The 20,708-nt window shown below is 40.1% G+C and overlaps 1 protein-coding gene across 1 annotated transcript; it reads left to right on the top strand.

Moving 5' to 3' along the window:
• Positions 1-550: 550 nt before the first annotated feature.
• On the top strand, positions 551-2,594 carry LOC132556997 (transcription factor SOX-11-like). Its single transcript, XM_060221465.1, has one exon. The coding sequence runs from the start codon at positions 652-654 to the stop codon at positions 1,684-1,686; it is 1,035 nt and encodes a 344-aa protein (XP_060077448.1). The 5' UTR covers positions 551-651; the 3' UTR covers positions 1,687-2,594.
• The last annotated feature ends 18,114 nt before the right edge of the window (positions 2,595-20,708 follow it).

Below are 20,708 nucleotides of genomic sequence, written 5' to 3'. Positions count from 1 at the left end.
CATGTTACTTTCGAATGATATTTAAATTTTGAATATTTAAATAAAAGAAACTCAATAATTGAATATTTTCTATTTAAATATTCCATAAAACTAACGATTTTTAAATCATTACAGTGTTTTATTCTTAAAGATTTAAAAAACACCGAGTCTGAAATCCACATGGTTGATAAGAATCAGTGCCTTTCTGACTATGTCACAATTAAAACCGCTCAAGCACAAGACTATTGTCACAGATTTAATCTATACTAAGCCAAAGTATGACTTCATAAGTAACCATGACTGGACACTGCCTCTGTCTATTTTTGTTAAAGTTTTCATCGAGTATCCAGGAAAAGTAGGTTGGAATTTTAATTGATATACTGCCTGCTTTGTACCTCAATCATTGGTACATTAATATGAGGAACGCCCTCGATGGGCGGAGTTACAAGACCCCGAGCTGATTGGGCGAATTCGAAACCATAATGTCACGTGATACAGCTAACCCGCGTGTATAGAAAGAGGTTTAGGCCACGAGATTCTCAGTTTATGAAGTGATACCGAACAGTGTGTACACAGGGAAACAGTCCTTCTACCGAAGGCACTGTACCCACCTTGGTTTATTTTTCTTCGTTTGGAATTTAAGAACAGTGTGATAAATTATATACAGTGACAATGGTTCCACAGAACAGCCCGGCGAGCCAGTCGTCAGGTAATTTTGGCTCACAGCAGATCGATCCAGAATCACACACTCCATACACAGATGCGACTCAATGCAAAAAAGCATCTAATCATGTGAAGCGCCCAATGAACGCTTTCATGGTGTGGTCTCAGATCGAAAGGAGACGGATTTCAGAGGTGTCTCCGGATATGCATAATGCTGAGATAAGTAAAAGACTCGGAAAACGATGGAAATTATTGACGGAGACCGAACGCCAGCCATACATTGAGGAGGCCGAGAGACTACGGCTGCTACACATGCAGGAATATCCCGATTACAAGTACCGTCCTAGGAAAAAAGCAAAACCAGTGGGTAAACCAGAGAGTGGAAAAGTAACCAAAAGCTCAAGTAAACACAGACATGACAAACACCGACAAAAATCGGTGAACAGGGGCTTTTTAAACGCCACGAACAATCTCAATGTGAACACTGCTAATGCTGACAGTCGACTCAGACTTAAGCTGACAATTGATAAAAAGTTCAAAGACAGTATAAAAGCGAGTCGGCATGTGCCCGTGTCTTCCTGTCAACTCACCCCTCCCGCCAAAGTGCCGTCCAGTCCCTCGGTGTACTCGCCCCCAACCCCGGAGTCCACAAGCTTCTACCCAGAGGAAATCTACGACACCCCGGCAGCCTCTCCGCAGGAAGAGCCCGCAAAGACCAGTCTACCTCACCATGGACCCTCCCAACACGGGGACGGGTCCTCCCTAGCGGATCTCGACAATCTTACGGATGTTTTACAAATGCCTACCAACTGGCAGCTAGAACTCGGAAATCTGGATCTCAGTAAACTAGCCGATACAGACTTCCCAAACTTTGATATACAACAGGCACATCAGTCCTGTCATGTTTCCAGTGCTATGTCCACATCAAGCAATGGATCACATTTTGAATTCCCGGATTATTCCACACCAGAAGTGTCCGAAATGATCGGTCTGGAAAACGAGTGGTTGGACATTTCAGTGCTGGGATCGATTGCTGCCCATTAGACTGGCTGTGTTGGTGAGAACGCTCTTACTACCAATGGTACTTACATAATATATGTCGATCTTTCATTCATTGTGCAAATGTGTGTATAAACGGGACAATGTGCAAAATAGTGAGGACTTGCAAAAATTGTTGGGAGGAATACTGTCATTCAGAGTGCTCCACTAGGTCCGATGGAGAATGTATATATTAAGTTAATATAGGGCTGTGTGGTTCACTGTATGTGTGTTGTGAGTGTATATAGAGTCATACTATAACGGACGGTCAATTTTACCGGTGGACGGACACCAGATCAGGTCAGTAAATCATCGAAATTCAATCATTTTTTTTCTACCGCAATTTTTTTCTAGCCGATGAAATGCAATAACTGTTGATGCGTATCTGACCATTGGTACAAAATGCCCGTGGGATATTTCTCATTAAAGTATATTTTCATATTCCGTACTTGTTAAACAGCAGGGAACTTTGTATTAGGAAATATCCGAAATATAACGTGTAAATATTGTAAATTTTTCAGAGAGAGTATATGTTGAAACAAATCCATGAGTTTTTTGTACATTTTGTAGAAATGTGATGAGAGACTGTATTTTATTATAAAAAAAACCTCGGTACCATCGTCACACGATTTTATAACATTTTCTATTATGTTATTTTAAAACAAAGCATTTTTGTAGAGAAAGATAACTAAATCTGAAAAGATTAATGTACAAAAGGATGGGGTTTATTTATTGTGCTAGTAAGATTGTTATTTATAAGTATAATGCCCATCGGCGAGTGTGCTAGCGAGTGTGATATGCATATCCAACGAACAAGAGTGTTTACGTATGGCAAGGAAAAACAAAACAAGCCAAATGTAAATATTATTTTGCACATCCAAAATTGTGCATTCATTTATATTAATATTATTATGTTGTAGTGAAAAAATACAACAAATTTTCTACAAATTCTGGTTGTTGTTATATGTTGATAAACAAGAGTGATATGTGTATTATAAGCCCAGACAGTACACATGTGTACTGACGGCGTGTTTACTTGCCATCACGTGGAGTTGGCCACGCCTACAGTTGTCAATCAACTCTAAGTGTCATAATTGTGAATTTTCACGGTTGAGTGCTTTCCAATGCAAACATTGTATAATCGTCAGCCTGCAGTATGTATTACCAGCGGATGTAGGAAAATTGTGACTTAACGTGTTAAATACATTATTGACTTAGGGATAGACTCGCCTTTATTGTAAGAGGTGTTTTTGATAGATTTGAATATGAGGCCTAGGGATATTTGTAGACTAACTTTGCGGGGAGGATATATATTAATGGTGCTAATTGCTAATTAAACGTGATTATGACACCTCCGATTGACAACTGCGCTTATAATGCCTGTGAACGTTTCAAAGTGCCAGATTTAATTGGAGAATAGGCTGGATGGCTAACTTCGACAAATGAACCTAGACCGTGAGGCAGGACCTACCATCAAAGTTCAATATGCACTTCTGGCGTGTCAACTGTCTGGTTTAATGTAAATTTAGAACGAGTCGTGTGTATATCAATTTTAAATTGTGACAGAAGTGATTTGACTGGCGGTAATGATGTTTATGAGTAATGAGAAATATCAGTACTGACTTGGATATCACAGTACACATAATTATGGGCAGTAATTGAGTCATACACGACTAATACTTCGTAACACAACCTAAATACGTCGTAACTGGAACACTACAAACTTAGAAACTATATACATACACGCTGGAAAACCGAATTGTGTCAAAGCGCTCACATGCTACAGTGCATATATTTACGTACTAAAACGACCTTGTTTCTGTGGGGAAGTTAAATAACCAATAACCAGCCCACATATCGCTGACTAAAAACATGACTAAGTGGTCTTCTTGTCCCCGACCAACACCAAGTAAACCAAGATATTGTTCCCACCCTCGGACCTAGTAACTTGCAATATGTTAAGTACTCGGTAAGCGGGTACTTGGCAAATATTCAATTTTATCATTTATGGAAAAAAATGTCGCTAGGTGAGTTGACAATTGTTTTGATAAAGAGATATGACGTTTAGCTGAAGACCATACATTTCATACACACCTTTTCTTTATCATACGTCGATCTGAGTAAGTGTTGTCATATGCCACCTAATCATACAAAAAGATTAAAAACAGTCTTACACTTCACGAAAGATATTAATCGCTTCTGGTGTACATAATCCCAAGTTTGTTAACATTTTTTTGTAGGAAGTTTTGATATCGTCTACTCATTTCCATCTGATAATTGTTAACATATACGTGTGTGAACTGATGAGTTACGACTGTGCCAGGTGCTATGTTGCCTGGTTACGCCTCCTGCTGTTTCCGTGACACCTGTCAAACTGACCACCTGGCCGGAACGGATGACCACGATGTTAAGGTATATCGATATCTTACATCGATCATGTGATGATTTTATTAGGACGAAAAAACAAAACATTTTTTAAACGGATAAGGCATGATAATTCCGTGATGGTTACGGAAGTTTTGAATCCAGGAAAACGAAGTTACAGTCTTCCACGCGAAATCTAGACAGGTTACAGACCGACACCTGCACACATATAAATAGTTACACTTCAACCTGCAGTATCAATAGATCCGCGTGCGCTTGTGGATATTAACGACTATCAGCGCATGTGAAAGATGTGTCAAATCCGAGACTGCTCAGTCCTTAAACGATAATTATTAAAAGATTTAAACATTTTAATAAAGGTATATTTGACACCAGTTTCTATACGTCTGCCTGTATATGTTTCCGTGATAGGTTTCTACGTTTATTTAATGTTGTATATTTGGGCCATAAACACTATCTGGAAGTACTAGTTATATATATTGTGGTCTGGTCGTACCTGGTGCACGCCTGTTTCTCCATGCTCGAGGAAATTTCGACTTGATGTGGCTAAGATAAAGCGGTTTATGCCTAACTCGATACGCCAAACTCAAGTGTACACATGGGTTTTACCAGCTTTGATGAGCTGGTATAATTTAGTACTGTATGAACTTTCATGTAAAAATATACATATACAACAACGTAGATTTTTGACACGAGGTAAACACAAGCACGCACTGACAAGCGATCTGAATAACATGCGATGTGTATTGTCAGACCGGAAGTTGTGTGGTCAGAATCACTATTATTCGTGTTTTCATTTTGGCTCCACGTGGTAATCTCGACACACCCGCGCTTTTCTATCCTCGGCCTCCTTTACCTACACCGAGTAACCCTGGCCTCCGTTATTCGTGTAAGAAGTGACAACGTTTATTGTAGATAATCACCAGAGCATGGCGAGATGGTGACTAGGGTATCCTGGCGCTTATAATGTAAGTCTGTCTCGCGAATATACATTCTGTGTCACGAATACACAGTTTACTGCAAGGAGCTGCAAGAAGGCTTGTCCACTACATTTTTAGTCCGACATGTGCTCTAATTACATTTCCTAGTCTAGGCTGTGTATAAAAAAAATTCTCGTGATCCTGGTCTAGGCTGTCTCTGTGTACAGAACATCATCTCGTGATCAAGGTCTATAGCTGTGTATACGATACGCATCAGTTAACAGCCAACAAATTGCAGTTGTTTCTATTAATGATAGGTAATATTGAAAACGTCCCATAAATCGATCGCGATGACCGCTGGTCAGTGTCCATTTGAAGTTTCGGACAGACGCTATCTGATTAGACATGATTGATGGTTACTAAAGTCACGTTGTGTTTTAGTAATTATTGTGGTTTGTACGTCCGCAGCCAGACCAAGGGGCAAAACATCGGGCAGTGTACACAGGTGACACCGAAAATGTATTATTCAGTAAATAAAAAAAAATCAAAATGGCTTTCAATGACGTGAGCCCCGGAGGAGTCAACAGCTTTGAGAGTCATCAGCAGTCGTTATTGCCGTCTCACGGAGAGTGAAAAGGAGAACATTCACAACAGACACCTTGTGATATAGTCAAAAGTTTTTTTTATCATTTTATGTATGAATCAGTTAATATCTTGTAAGCACTGTGTATTTTTGATAAAATTTCATGGTCTGAAGAATATTGTACGCTCAGATACAGTTGATCACCGACGTATCTGACACATTCTCCCGAATTGGCGGGAAATCGCTATGTATAGTGTAGACTAAAGCTGATTTAAGATGTTAAGAATGTCTCTACGTTTACCTGGTAAATATTTCTCGGCAATCGCAAGGTGATACAGGTGTTGTCGAACAGGTAATTGTCGAGTTTATTCTTATTTACCAACATTTCAGCCACGCCAAGGTAGGTCAATGTTTGCTTTTCTGTCGATCCAGACAGAGTTACGCATCTTGAGTCTGGTGGCTCGCTTAGCATACAAAATAGTACACAGAAAATCACCCTGCACCGACATTTAACATTGATTTAAAAAATCACGCCTTGTCGAAGATAGTTGAACTATACAACAGTTAGTGTGTAATTTAATTGAATGCTGCAGTTAAAGTAGCGTGTCTCGTTTGTGACACAGTCAAGCTGATAACGCTTTGCGAAGAACCCACGGTCACTAACTCGGAGCGTTCAGTCTCCTATAATTGATAATGTGTGTTTAAATGCCATAAAACAGCGACTGGACACTGACTGAAGGCGGGATGTCCGTCCGGCTGTGACGTAACACGACAGATGGACGAGGCCACCAAAACGTAACCAGGTATAATGCCCAATATAAACAAGGTATGGGGTTGGTCACATCAAAGGGACCGCGTGGTGGCTGTGTACTATCAGGGGAACACCCCAGTGTCCCTGGCCTAACAGGGATCTACCTATATCTACAGCTATTCTAACACAGCCTTTGATCAGACCGCACTAAAGAATTTAAAGTTCGAACTCAACCACCACATTTGTTTGTGTTTCAAATGAAAAGAAACAAATCAATATTCACTGACAGGAAGCGGTGGTCCCTCTGTGTCCGGCCCCGCGACCTGTGAGGTCCCGGAGAGTCCTCACTAATTAGGTCCTATATATGAAGGGACTCCAGAAATGGCGCGATATAGTCATAATTTATACACCTCTCTAATCTGTTTTTATTGGGGTTAGGTAATCACTGACAAAATAGATAAGATAAATTACTTTTATGGCTTAATGATAAATTATGTTTAGAAGCATCTTCGTGTGTTTCGCTTCATTCCTCGAGCCTTCGTCCGCGTCCCCTCTCCATCCCTCCCTCTAATACCTTTCTTCCGAATTTCACCTTCCCACTTCCTATCGTTTCACGCCAGGAACCGCTTGTCAAAATTCCACGAAGGAGGCGTATAAAATACTGCTATAATATAGTTACGTCACCATGGCTAGTTTGTTTTTGATTATTTATAATTTGGAAATACACACCTCAGTATATACCGTCGTTTCAAGACTAAGGCAGAGGTGACCCCTAGCAACTGGTCAAGGTCGACTGTCCAGAGGCCGGTCAGTTACCCTAGCGTGTACTTTGTCATAGTTTGACTTGCCAGTGAAGAAATACATTAGCGTGGTGATGGACGGTCGCATCTAAATTTAACCTTATACCTCAAAGGAATTTAGTCTAATGCTGAGATGTCCCGAAAATGATAGAAGTTTATCATCGACACAGCAAAAAATGAAATTTTACAAATATTATACATCTGACTACGGCCCTGAGATTGTCGAGATGGACGGGGATATTTATTTCACATTTGACCAGTCGTTGACCGTACACCATATCAGTATGGATATCGACTTAGTTACAGCCAAACGTCATTTAAATACCAACCTCGCTGAAGAGAAGATCATCACAAAATCAGACATTGAATAGTGATATTTTGTTACGGTAACATAAATCTGAATTTACTCTTAAATTGCCATTTCCCCAATTATAAGTTTGATTAACTTACCGCGTGTGACTAATAGATCATTAAGATAAATTCAGTTTGATTCCTGTTTCACGCTCTAGCCGACTCCGGGGTGGGGGCCGATAACTTTATTTCCCCGCTTACTCGACATACCCTATAGATATTCTAGACACTTCCCTGTTAACTCGACATATAGTGAGACATACCCTCCTAACTCGACATACAGAGTGGTATTTAACGAGACATACCCTCCTAACTCGACATATCAAGTGGTTATTAACGAGACATTTCCTGCTAACTCGACCTATAAATTGGTTATGAACGAGACATATCCTTGTTAACTCGATATTTTCGTGACTGAGTATGGTTCTATGTTTATTTATCGAATTTCTGTGATAACAAGTGATATAATATTGGAAGGCATCTATATCCGGTAATAGTATATACTTTAAATGACTGGTATTGACATTTCGTGCTATTATGGGTCTTCTGTCAGTGACAATCATAAGAGAACCATTCCGTGGAAATTATTCTAACTCGTTTTTTCCCCTCCATTGATGTTTACCTGTAAATGGGTATCATTATGTCTAGTCCATTGATTGGAAAAACTGACCCGAATTACCTGAATTGACGAAAAGATATAATAGGTCAGGTCAATTAAGGTTTGAATGAGATGGTCACCTGTCTACCTGGCGTGTACTGGTCAATGTTACCGAATCATGGCTAGAGGCTTGACCATCGCACCACAGACCAGCTGGCCCTTGAGGCGAAAGGAGAATTGACAATTAGCAGATGAAATGATGATTATGTAGAAACTGACTAGGTCAGCGCGCTGTAAACACACACATTAGAACAACTTAGTGGCTAAACACTAGAAGGCAACAATATATGCATTGATTTGTACACACATCTACAACTGTATACGTAGATACACGATGTAACACCTCTGTGCCGTAATCATGTTGTTTTGCCGAACTGTTGTTTCACTCATGTAAACATGTGATTTTAACAATTTGTCACCATTTCATGTGTACTTACATAATTACACATCTGTCCATAAACTTATCTGTAAACAGCGCCATCTAAGAGATACATAAACACAGGGAAAATGAAGCGAGAACGGTCACCGAAACCTACGAATGATTCTTGATAAAATCAAAGACCCTGATTTCCAGTCAACTGACATTTAGAACAAAGTCTTAGTCACGAGCAAGATGTGTCTAGTTTTAGAAAGTGATATTTTAAATATCCCATGTGCTGGATATGAATTTAATCCATTGTGAGATGTTTGCTAAATATGTGACATTTTATACTTAACATAGTGTGCTAAATATGTGACGTTTTATACTTAACATAGTGTGCTAAATATGTGACGTTTTATACATTGCATAATGTGCTAAATATGTGACGTTTTATACATTGTAAGTTCTGTAAATATGTGACGTTTTATACATTGCATAATGTGCTAAATATGTGACGTTTTATACACTTCGTAACATAACGTAACGTAGAGAATTAAGATATGGTTTTGATGATGTGTTTTGCTTCTGTATCGTAAAATGATTACTATTTACAAATGCAAAGTTCTTCAACTTCAATTGTAGATATATCGACAATGTCTTGTCATAATAACCTATAGAACTGGAAATCAAGGACACGATAAACTCTTCTATATCAACCACTTACCCCGATCCCGCCCCCCCCCCCCCCCACACACACACACAACAAATATGAACAATTTTTCACCATGATATAATTTCCCCAATGTGATATTTTTTATTGTTAAATAGTAATATCACTACCTCCCGATCTATGGTGTTTATATGTCGCAGCTGATTCGAAATTCCCAATATTATGACTTACATAAAAGATGTCGCCAGGTGACAGAAAAATAACAACACAAGATTTCGAGAGATGCAGGTTGGAGAAGATTGCAGAGAAGTTTTATGGTTGTATTTGTGATCTCATAGGAAAATATTTCTTTCGATGTGTAGTACATGTTGTTTCCGTTGTTCTCCTTTTGAGAACGTGACATTGTTCACTTGAGCAGACCAAGATTTACATGGCGGACGGTGTAGTTGATGAAGTGAGGACGCCTACATCTAATTCTCCCTGTACTTCCTCTTGTTCATGTTTTACTTTCATTTCGTCGATTCTGAGTTTCATCGATTCTGAGTGCAGAGTTTCATTCGATTCAGAGTTCGGAGTAGTATTAACTTATCAGTATCTATTCTCTGAACTTCCAGAAATTATTACACGACATTACCGGGAAATCAAACCCGAGTAAGAAACGATATTGTCAACTCATAAACCTGACCACCCGCTGGTATTATACTAAGATCCGAACGATTGCGTGTTTTTTCAGCGGAAATGTTTATCCGTTCGGTAGATACCGAGAAATGATCTTGTTGTGTAGTGTTATCGTGGTGATACGGAGTTGACAACCTCCAGTACAGGCCGGATACATGTGAGAGGCACCTCCTTCCTATATCATAGCGACCACACGGAAGACTAAAACCGAAACCTACGATTCATGGTCTGCCAGTTTCATTTGAAACAGGAAGTAAACTTTAAAAGTGTCCTGGACTTTTTGTCAACTGGAGATTGAGTTCGCGATCTTGATAAAAGGAAATAAAATGTTTAGAAGTACACAAGTTTCAGTAACCTAAATAGAGAGTGCACTAACAAACCTGAAATATACTTTTTTTTTATTTTTTGAGATTGATGAGCCAAGGAACTGAGATGTCTAATACCTAATGACACAAAATTAACATTTGGAAACAGGTCTTTTTAAAAATTGTATTTCTTAATGTGTGTCTTCAGTTTTTGCATAGCGGCAACAGAGAACTTCAGCTAAACTGATTGCAATTTGTTAAGCATGAAAAGACGGATACATTCAGGTTACAAGAATCGCACCAGAGGTTCCTCAGTTCTGCATCTATTTGGTTCTGTTGTTGTATACGTTACTCTCATTTGGGAACGTGACATTACTTACTTGGATTGACCACGGTTTAACATGACGGGTGTCGTCGATGAAGCGGTAGACGCTTACTCCTCCGGAACACCTGGTCTTATTATTGTACTTTTTCATGGATTTCCGTGTAAATCTTTTTTGTTCATCTTTTACCGTAGTTTTGCTGAATTTGAGTTTGGATTATGATTTTGTTGACATGTTGGTATTGTCGTTTTTGCTATGAAAAAAGTGGAACACAATCATAATACACATTAGCCACAGGATCTCGGTTCAGACACAAGGGGTTATAAAATAGGAACATGATTTATTTTATACAGTGTGCTCTTATACACGTAGGACGCGGCCTTGGTCTTTGCATCAACTGATAGATGCACCAGGAAGTCTCTCCAGTGGGTTTCCGAAGGTTCTCCAGTGGTTCTCCGAAGGTTCTCCAGTGGTTCTCCGAAGGCTCTCCAGTGGTTTTCCGAAGGTTCTCCAGTGGTTCTCCGAAGGCTCTCCAGTGGTCCTCCAGTGGTTCTCCGAAGGCTCTCCAGTGGTTTTCCGAATGTTCTCCAGTGGTTCTCAGAAGGCTCTCCAGTGGTTTTCCGAAGGTTCTCCAGTGGTTCTCCGAAGGCTCTCCAGTGGTCCTCCAGTGGTTCTCCGAAGGCTCTCCAGTGGTTTTCCGAATGTTCTCCAGTGGTTCTCCGAAGGTTCTCCAGTGGTTCTCCGAAGGCTCTCCAGTGGTTCTCCGATGGTTCTGCAGTGGTTATCCGAAGGTTCTCCAGTGGTTTTCCGAAGGCTCTCCAGTGGTTCTCCGAAGGTTCTCCAGTGGTTCTCCGAAAGTTCTCCAATGGTTCTCCGAAGTTCTCCGAATGTTCTCCAGTGGTTTTCCGAAGTCTCTCCAGTGGTTCTCCGAAGGTTCTCCAGTGGTTCTCCGAAGGTTCTCCAGTGGTTCTCCGAAAGTTCTCCAATGGTTCTCCGAAGGTTCTCCAATTGTTCTCCGAAGTCTCTCCAATTGTTCTCCGACTGTTCTCCAGTGGTTCTCTTCGTTTTACATTAGGTAACATTAAATAGTTGTATAAATGTCTGGTGTCGGACACGACAGTTGTATAAATGTCTGGTGTCGGACACGGCATTTGTATAATTGCCTCGTGTCGGACACGGCAGTTGTATAATTGTCTGGTGTCGGACACGGCAGTTGTATAATTGCCTGGTGTCGGACACGACAGTTGTATAATTGTCTGTTGTCGGACACGGCAGTTGTATAATTGCCTGGTGTCGGCACGACAGTTGTATAATTGTCTGTTGTCGGACACGGCAGTTGTATAATTGCCTGGTGTCGGCACGACAGTTGTATAATTGTCTGTTGTCGGACACGGCAGTTGTATAATTGTCTGTTGTCGGACACGGCAGTTGTATAATTGTCTGGTGTCGGACACGACAGTTGTATAATTGTCTAGTGTCGGACACTCAATGCACCACCACTCGACGACTTATATACGCACTTTTATGTGTGTTAAAATAAATTCACCGGAAACTGACTGTACTTAATATGCTTGATAAGCTTCCAGGAATACGTGTCTTTACTAAAACTCTTTTCCTTGTACAAGAAAACAACGGAGGTCCCAAACTAATGCAATTCAATTTCTACTGATGATGGACTCGGTGAAACTACCAAATTAGGTCTGTTTCATTTGTCCACGAGTTTGACCTGACTAAGATTGGTCAGGACGTATGAATACATCATTTACAGATTCTGAGGGAGTAACCCGCGCACTGTTTTGATGCTAAACTTAACAAAAAAAAAAAAAAAAAATCGCTCCAGGTTTGCATAATATAATGTGATAAAGATAAACAACATATTTAATAAACATTAAATAATTCAAAATATAACGTTATGGTAATTTTTAGCAGAATAGATTTATTTTCCATATTTTGATATCTGCTCGAGACCTTGAAAATATCATATTGTCGTCTGCTACACAATTTTTTTAACCTTTCACAGCACGACGAAAATGTCCAACAAGACCAAGAGCGTCCATTGAACAAATTTGATACAAATCTGCTTCTTAACTAAGTTCTTGATGTCATGGATACATAGGCTACAGAGAAAGGTCACAAAACAAACCCCACGACAATCTAAAAATAGCTGCCGCCATTTCGAAGCGAAGCGGAACACGACTCAGTAAAAACGTTATTCTTCCGCGAAGCTGTCGGAGAATTTTTACAATTTCTAAGATATTTTGACAAAATAAATGATTACAATATAATCATATTGCTTTGAATTTTCAATGTGTTGCATAATCGTATTTTACCCGAGTAAAACCGTTTGAGCATCATGTGCTTAAAAATTTCGGACTATATTTTTAACGAATTTCCTTAGACTTGCACAAGTTTAAGTAACTGCAAACTTGGATTTGTTCAAAACATTGAAAAGAAACCGTCTTAATTTGAATATAAGCGTCGGTTCCTGCTTCTGTCGATTCCATGGGGTGATAAATTGAGTTGCCCTTGAGACAAACTGAATGAACTGCGACGGTTAATCAAATTTGTCTCAAGAGCAACTCAATTCATCACCCCATGAAATCGAAAAAAGCAAGATTTATTGTTTAAATGTAACAACGGGCCACTAGGTCCGGCTCCATATGGGAGGACTCATGTTGTATGATCTGTGGATACATGGTGTCACATGGTGTCACATGGATCACCACATAACCCGAACATTGGACACGTAAAACCGACACACAATACACGTAACACCGCAACAGAATACACGTAACACCGCAACCGAATACACGTAACACCGCAACAGAATTCACGTAAAATCGCAACAGAATACACGTAAAACCGCAACAGAATACACGTAACACCGCAACAGAATACACGTAACACCGCAACCGAATACACGTAACACCGCAACAGAATATACGTAACACCACAACAGAATACACGTAACACCGCAAAAGAATACACGTAACACCGCAACAGAATACACGTAACACCGCAACAGAATACACGTAACACTGCAAAAGAATACACGTAACACCGCAACAGAATACACGTAAAACCGCAACAGAATACACGTAACACCGCAACAGAATACACGTAACACCGCAACAGAATACACGTAACACTGCAAAAGAATACACGTAACACCGCAACACAATAACACCGCAACACAATACACGTAACACTGCAACAGAATACACGTAACACTGCAACAGAATACACGTAACACCAGGAAAAGATTCTAAATCACACTGTATCGATCAAACATGTTTTTAAAAATTGTTAAGCAATTGTGTATCACGTGGTACTCACAGGATACTCACAAGGATAATGTGTTACGGGCTGTTAAGCAATCGTGTATCATGTGGTACACACAGGATACTCACAAGGATAATGTGTGACGGGCTGTTAAGCAATCGTGTATCACGTGGTACTCACAGGATACTCACAAGGATAATGTGTAACGGGCTGTTAAGCAATCGTGTATCACGTGGTACACACAGGATACTCACAAGGATAATGTGTAACGGGCTGTTAAGCAATCGTGTATCACGTGGTACTCACAGGATACTCACAAGGATAATGTGTATAGGGCTGTTAAGCAATCGTGTATCACGTGGTACTCACAGGATACTCACAAGGATAATGTGTAACGGGCTGTTAAGCAATCGTGTATCACGTGGTACTCACAGGATACTCACAAGGATAATGTGTAACGGGCTGTTAAGCAATCGTGTATCACGTGGTACTCACAGGATACTCACAAGGATAATGTGTAACGGGCTGTTAAGCAATCGTGTATCACGTGGTACTCACATGATACAAGGATAATGCGTAACGGGCTGTTAAGCAATCGTGTATCACGTGGTACTCACATGATACTCACAGGGATAATGTGTAACGGGCTGTTAAGCAATCGTGTATCACGTGGTACTCACAGGATACTCACAAGGATAATGTGTAACGGGCTGTTAAGCAATCGTGTATCACGTGGTACTCACATGATACTCACAAGGATAATGTGTAACGGGCTGTTAAGCAATCGTGTATCACGTGGTACTCACATGATACTCACAGGGATAATGTGTAACGGGCTGTTAAGCAATCGTGTATCACGTGGTACTCACATGATACTCACAGGGATAATGTGTAACGGGCTGGTTTTACTTATGCCTTAGAAACCTACTAAATAGCCTATTTACGTGCGATATACCAAAGCAACCACCTATATACCACAGCAACCTACGTTATACCATAGCAACATACATTATACCATAGCAACATGCATTATACCATTGCAAACTACAATATATCGTAGCAACCTTCTTTTTACCATAGCAACGTAGAAACTTACTATATACCACAGTAGACTACAATATACCTTATGAACATACTATAAACCATAGCAACTTACAATATACCATAGCAACCTACCATACACCATAGTAACCTTATCTACGCGATAGCAATCTACAATATCCCACTGCAATTGATTAAGTATCATTAAATATATCTACTTTACATCACTGTGTTAATAATCATTCATTCTCAACATGCAGATCACATAACGAACGGCAAAACACCAACAAAATCCAGGTTAAAACATTAACAAACAGCTGGCGGTTTGTTTGGAATGAAGGATATACTAGAACGAGATGTCCTTCCGTACGTTTTTAAAGTTGGTTAAGAATTGTCTCAGAAGTTAACTATGTAAAACATACCGGACAGTGGAACTGGCATGTGCGTGTTTAGTTATTTAAATATTTGACTAAAATATCGCGGGAACACGAACTGACATTATATAGAAGATGGTAGTGTGTGTTTCTATAAGGACATGAACTTAAGCCACTTCAGTAACTTTGGCGCCTTTTTGTAATGTTAAAATAAAAAGTCAGACTGTCTGTCAATAGATGTTATTTCAGTGATATGAGAGTTGGTGACGAATACTTCCGAATCTATCGATGCAAACCTGATATTAGTGATTATTAGTAACGTCGTATTATTACCCGGATTTAACTAGGTATTGATATGATAATAACGTGGGATTCACAATAAAAGCTGTCAGGTTCATAAATAGCTGAATAGTACCGTCACATTATGGTGATAGCCCAAAGCCGACAGAAACAATGGATCGACAATTGTTATCCAGCTTCAGCAACCAAAGAGAGACAATTCCAACACATTGTTCTAGTCGCCTCCATCAGTACCGAGATTCGTTCGATAAATCTCGGATGGTCTTCAAAGAATACACAAATAAAGCACACCTATAATACAAGTACCATTTAACCACAGGCAGAACAATAAACAGTTAAACCTGCCCATCAAGGTCATCTTCAAAAACAAAACGGCTTTTTATAAGGGAATTCTTATACTTAGTACAGTGTGAGGTAGGTAGTGTATTAGTACAGTGTGAGGTAGGTAGTGTATTAGTACAGTTTGAGGTAGGTAGTGTATTAGTACAGTGTGGGGTAGGTAGTGTATTAGTACAGTGTGAGGTAGGTAGTGTATTAGTACAGTGTGAGGTAGGTAGTGTATTAGTACAGTTTGAGGTAGGTAGTGTATTAGTACAGTGTGAGGTAGGTAGTGTATTAGTACAGTGTGAGGTAGGTAGTGTATTAGTACAGTGTGAGGTAGGTAGTGTATTAGTACAGTGTGAGGTAGGTAGTGTATTAGTACAGTGTGAGGTAGGTAGTGTATTAGTACAGTGTGGGGTAGGTAGTGTATTAGTACAGTGTGAGGTAGATAGTGTATTAGTACAGTTTGAGGTAGGTAGTGTATTAGTACAGTGTGAGGTAGGTAGTGTATTAGTACAGTGTGAGGTAGGTAGTGTATTAGTACAGTGTGAGGTAGGTAGTGTATTAGTACAGTGTGAGGTAGGTAGTGTATTAGTACAGTGTGAGGTAGGTAGTGTATTAGTACAGTGTGAGGTAGGTAGTGTATTAGTACAGTGTGAGATAATGTATTGGTACAGTGAGAGGAAGGTAGTGTATTAGTACAATGTGAGGTAGGTAGTGTATTAGTACAGTGTGAGGTAGGTAGTGTATTAGTACAGTGTGAGGTAGGTAGTGTATTAGTACAGTGTGAGGTAGGTAGTGTATTAGTACAGTGTGAGGTAGGTATTAGTACAGTGTAGGTAGTGTATTAGTACAGTGTGAGGTGAGGTAGTGTATTAGTACAGTGGGTAGGTGTGATAGTGTATTAGTACAGTGTGAGGGAGGTAGTGTATTAGTACAGTGTGAGTACAGTGTGAGGTAGTGTATTAGTACAGTGTGAGGTAGGTAGTGTATTAGTACAGTGTGAGGTTAGTACAGTGTGAGATAATGTATTGAGGTGTGAGGTAGTGTATTAGTACAGTGTGAGGTAGGTAGTGTATTAGTACAGTGTGAGGTAGGTAGTGTATTAGTACAGTGTGAGGTAGGTGTGAGGTGTATTAGTACAGTGTGAGGTAGAGTGTATTAGTACAGTGTGAGGTAGGTTGAGTAGTATTAGTACAGTGTGAGGTAGGTAGTGTATTAGAACAGTGTGAGGTAGGTAGTGTATTAGTACAGTGTGAGGTAGGTAGTGTATTAGTACAGTGTGAGGTAGGTAGTGTAGTACAGTGTGAGGTAGGTAGTGTAGTGTGAGGTAGGTAGTGTATTAGTACAGTGTGAGGTAGGTAGTGTATTAGTACAGTGTGAGGTAGGTAGTGTATTAGTACAGTGTGAGGTAGGTAGTGTATTAGTACAGTGTGAGGTAGGTAGTGTATTAGTACAGTGTGAGGTAGGTAGTGTATTAGTACAGTGTGAGGTAGGTAGTGTATTAGTACAGTGTGAGGTAGGTAGTGTATTAGTACAGTGTGAGGTAGTGTATTAGTACAGTGGGAGGGAGATAGTGTATTAGTACAGTGTGAGGTAGGGTATTAGTACAGTAGTGTATTAGTACAGTGTGAGGTAGAGTGTATTAGTACAGTGTGAGGTAGTAGTGTATTAGTACAGTGTGACAGTGTGAGGTAGGTAGTGTATTAGTACAGTTTGAGGTAGGTAGTGTATTAGTACAGTGTGGGGTAGTGTATTAGTACAGTGAGGTAGGTAGTGTATTAGTACAGTGTGGGGTAGGTAGTGTATTAGTACAGTGTGAGGTAGATAGTGTATTAATACAGTGTGGGGTAGTGTATTAGTACAGTGTGAGGTAGGTAGTGTATTAGTACAGTTTGAGGTAGGTAGTGTATTAGTACAGTGTGGGGTAGTGTATTAGTATTAGTACAGTGTGTACAGTGTGGTAGGTAGTGTATTAGTACAGTGTAGGTAGTTTATTAGTACAGTGTGAGGTAGGTAGTGTATTAGTACAATGTGAGGTAGGTAGTGTATTAGTACAGTGTGAGGTAGGTAGTGTATTAGTACAGTGTGAGGTAGGTAGTGTATTAGTACAGTGTGAGGTAGGTAGTGTATTAGTACAGTGTGAGATAGGTAGTGTATTAGTACAGTGTGAGGTAGTGTATTAGTAGAGTGTGAGGAAGGTAGTGTATTAGTACAGTGTGAGGTAGGTAGTGTATTAGTACAGTGTGAGGTAGGTAGTGTATTAGTACAGTGTGAGGTAGGTAGTGTATTAGTACAGTGTGAGGTAGGTAGTGTATTAGTACAGTGTGAGGTAGGTAGTGTATTAGTACAGTGTGAGGTAGGTAGTGTATTAGTACAGTGGGAGGTAGATAGTGTATTAGTACAGTGTGAGGTAGGTAGTGTATTAGTACAGTGTGAGGTAGGTAGTGTATTAGTACAGTGTGAGGTAGGTAGTGTATTAGTACAGTGTGAGGTAGGTAGTGTATTAGTACAGTGTGAGGTAGGTAGTGTATTAGTACAGTGTGGGGTAGTGTATTAGTACAGTGTGAGGTAGGTAGTGTATTAGTACAGTGTGAGGTAGGTAGTGTATTAGTACAGTGTGAGGTAGGTAGTGTATTAGTACAGTGTGAGGTAGGTAGTGTATTAGTACAGTGTGAGGTAGGTAGTGTATTAGTACAGTGTGAGGTAGGTAGTGTATTAGTACAGTGTGGGGTAGTGTATTAGTACAGTTTGAGGTAGGTAGTGTATTAGTACAGTGTGGGGTAGTGTATTAGTACAGTGTGAGGTAGGTAGTGTATTAGTACAGTGTGAGGTAGGTAGTGTAGGTAGGTAGTGTATTAGTACAGTGTGAGGTAGGTAGTGTATTAGTACAGTGTGAGGTAGGTAGTGTATTAGTACAGTGTGAGGTAGGTAGTGTATTAGTACAGTGAGGTAGGTAGTGTATTAGTACAGTTTGAGGTAGGTAGTGTATTAGCACAGTGTGAGGTAGGTAGTGTATTAGTACAATGTGAGGTAGGTAGTGTATTAGTACAGTGTGAGGTAGGTAGTGTATTAGTACAGTGTGAGGTAGGTAGTGTATTAGTACAGTGTGAGGTAGGTAGTGTATTAGTACAGTGTGAGGTAGGTAGTGTATTAGTACAGTGTGAGGTAGGTAGTGTATTAGTACAGTGTGAGGTAGGTAGTGTATTAGTACAGTGTGAGGTAGGTAGTGTATTAGTACAGTAGGTAGTGTATTACAGTACATTGTGTGAGGGTAGGTGTGAGGTAGGTAGTGTATTAGTACAGTGTGAGGTAGGTAGTGTATTAGCACAGTGTGAGGTAGGTTGAGGTAGGTAGTGTATTAGTACAGTGTGGGGTAGTGTATTAGTACAATGTGAGGTAGGTAGTGTATTAGTACAGTGTGAGATGGGTAGTGTATTAGTACAGTGTGAGGTAGGTAGTGTATTAGTACAGTGTGAGGTAGGTAGTGTATTAGTACAGTGTGAGGTAGGTAGTGTATTAGTACAGTGTGAGGTAGGTAGTGTATTAGTACAGTGTGAGGTAGGTAGTGTATTAGTACAGTGTGAGGTAGGTAGTGTATTAGTACAGTGTGAGGTAGGTAGTGTATTAGTACAGTGTGAGGTAGGTAGTGTATTAGTACAGTGTGAGGTAGGTAGTGTATTAGTACAGTGTGAGGTAGGTAGTGTATTAGCACAGTGTGAGGTAGGTTGAGGTAGGTAGTGTATTAGTACAGTGTGGGGTAGTGTATTAGTACAGTTTGAGAAAGCTAGTGTATTAGTACAGTTTGAGAAAGCTAGTGTATTAGTACCAGAGCACACGTGTAAGTACATATGCTATATATGGCAGCCGCTGTATTAGTACACGACCAAGTATACAGTAGCCTATATCATGGCGTGCTGAAGCCAAACATCACGATGGAATATATGTCTGAATAAAACAATGGACCCTACAAAGAATATTTATCATGGAGAAGTTATCAACAGCGACCGACACTGCACGGCGCTCTCTCAACCATCTTCGTCATTGATTTTCCTGTGACGTCCTGCCCTTCCCACGGGCAAGTCGGGAAAGCATGGCCGTCCCTGTTATTGTTTTTGTTTATGTCATTGTGTAATTATCGCTCGATTGATCAGCTTCCTCGCTCCAGAACGGCAGTCGTCTCTCTTGGTTCACAAACACAAGCCACTGCAGCAAATATATGCAATATGCAAACGTTACTCTCGGAAAATCGAACGTGTTATTAGATAGATGATTGGTTGTCATGGTTTCCCGGTACCACTCGTTGCATTATCATATTAAATGCGGATGAAATTTTCATGAATTACTGAGTCATGTGACTTGGGTATCGCGAAGTTCTCCGAGAAGATCATGTCGGTGGTAGCAATGGCTGTGAGGCCGACTGACGTTTGGAAGTCGTCGTGACGTTTGGGGCAGATAGCCGCCGTGTTCCAGGATACAACGGTAACATGTTGGAGGGGCAAACAGCCACAGGAAGCGCCTCGCCCCCCAAAATAGTCTCACACACGTGAAATTCAACAAGCTTTTGTCGTGACGGTATCATCAGTGTATTGGAATTTCGTATGAAGGGTAGTTGATGTTGTTTACATAATGCTATGTGAGATCCACTGTATTATCGCCGTGTATATATAAACATTTTATCCAGTGAAATACTTTGTAAATAATATTCTCCTTCCTTTTTTTGATATCTGACTATGGATTTGATGCCGTTCTAAGAAAGGGGGCGTTTCAATGATGATGCCCGCCATTATTGTTTTCAAATCCAGCGAAAATGTCCAACTATTTCGCCAAAATGGATAGTTACGGTGGGTCGTGGAAAGTAAGAATGTTAGACTCAATGGAAAGAAATTATTGGAAATGGAAGAAATCTGTCATCTAAGAAAGAA

Source organism: Ylistrum balloti, unplaced genomic scaffold (assembly GCF_031769215.1).
Source record: "Ylistrum balloti isolate Yb309-2 unplaced genomic scaffold, AGI_CSIRO_Ybal_v1 Utg369652, whole genome shotgun sequence".
Lineage (NCBI taxonomy): Eukaryota > Metazoa > Mollusca > Bivalvia > Pectinida > Pectinidae > Ylistrum > Ylistrum balloti.
The sequence above is the reverse complement of the archived record's forward strand: the minus strand, read 5'-3'. Positions and strand labels throughout refer to the sequence as shown.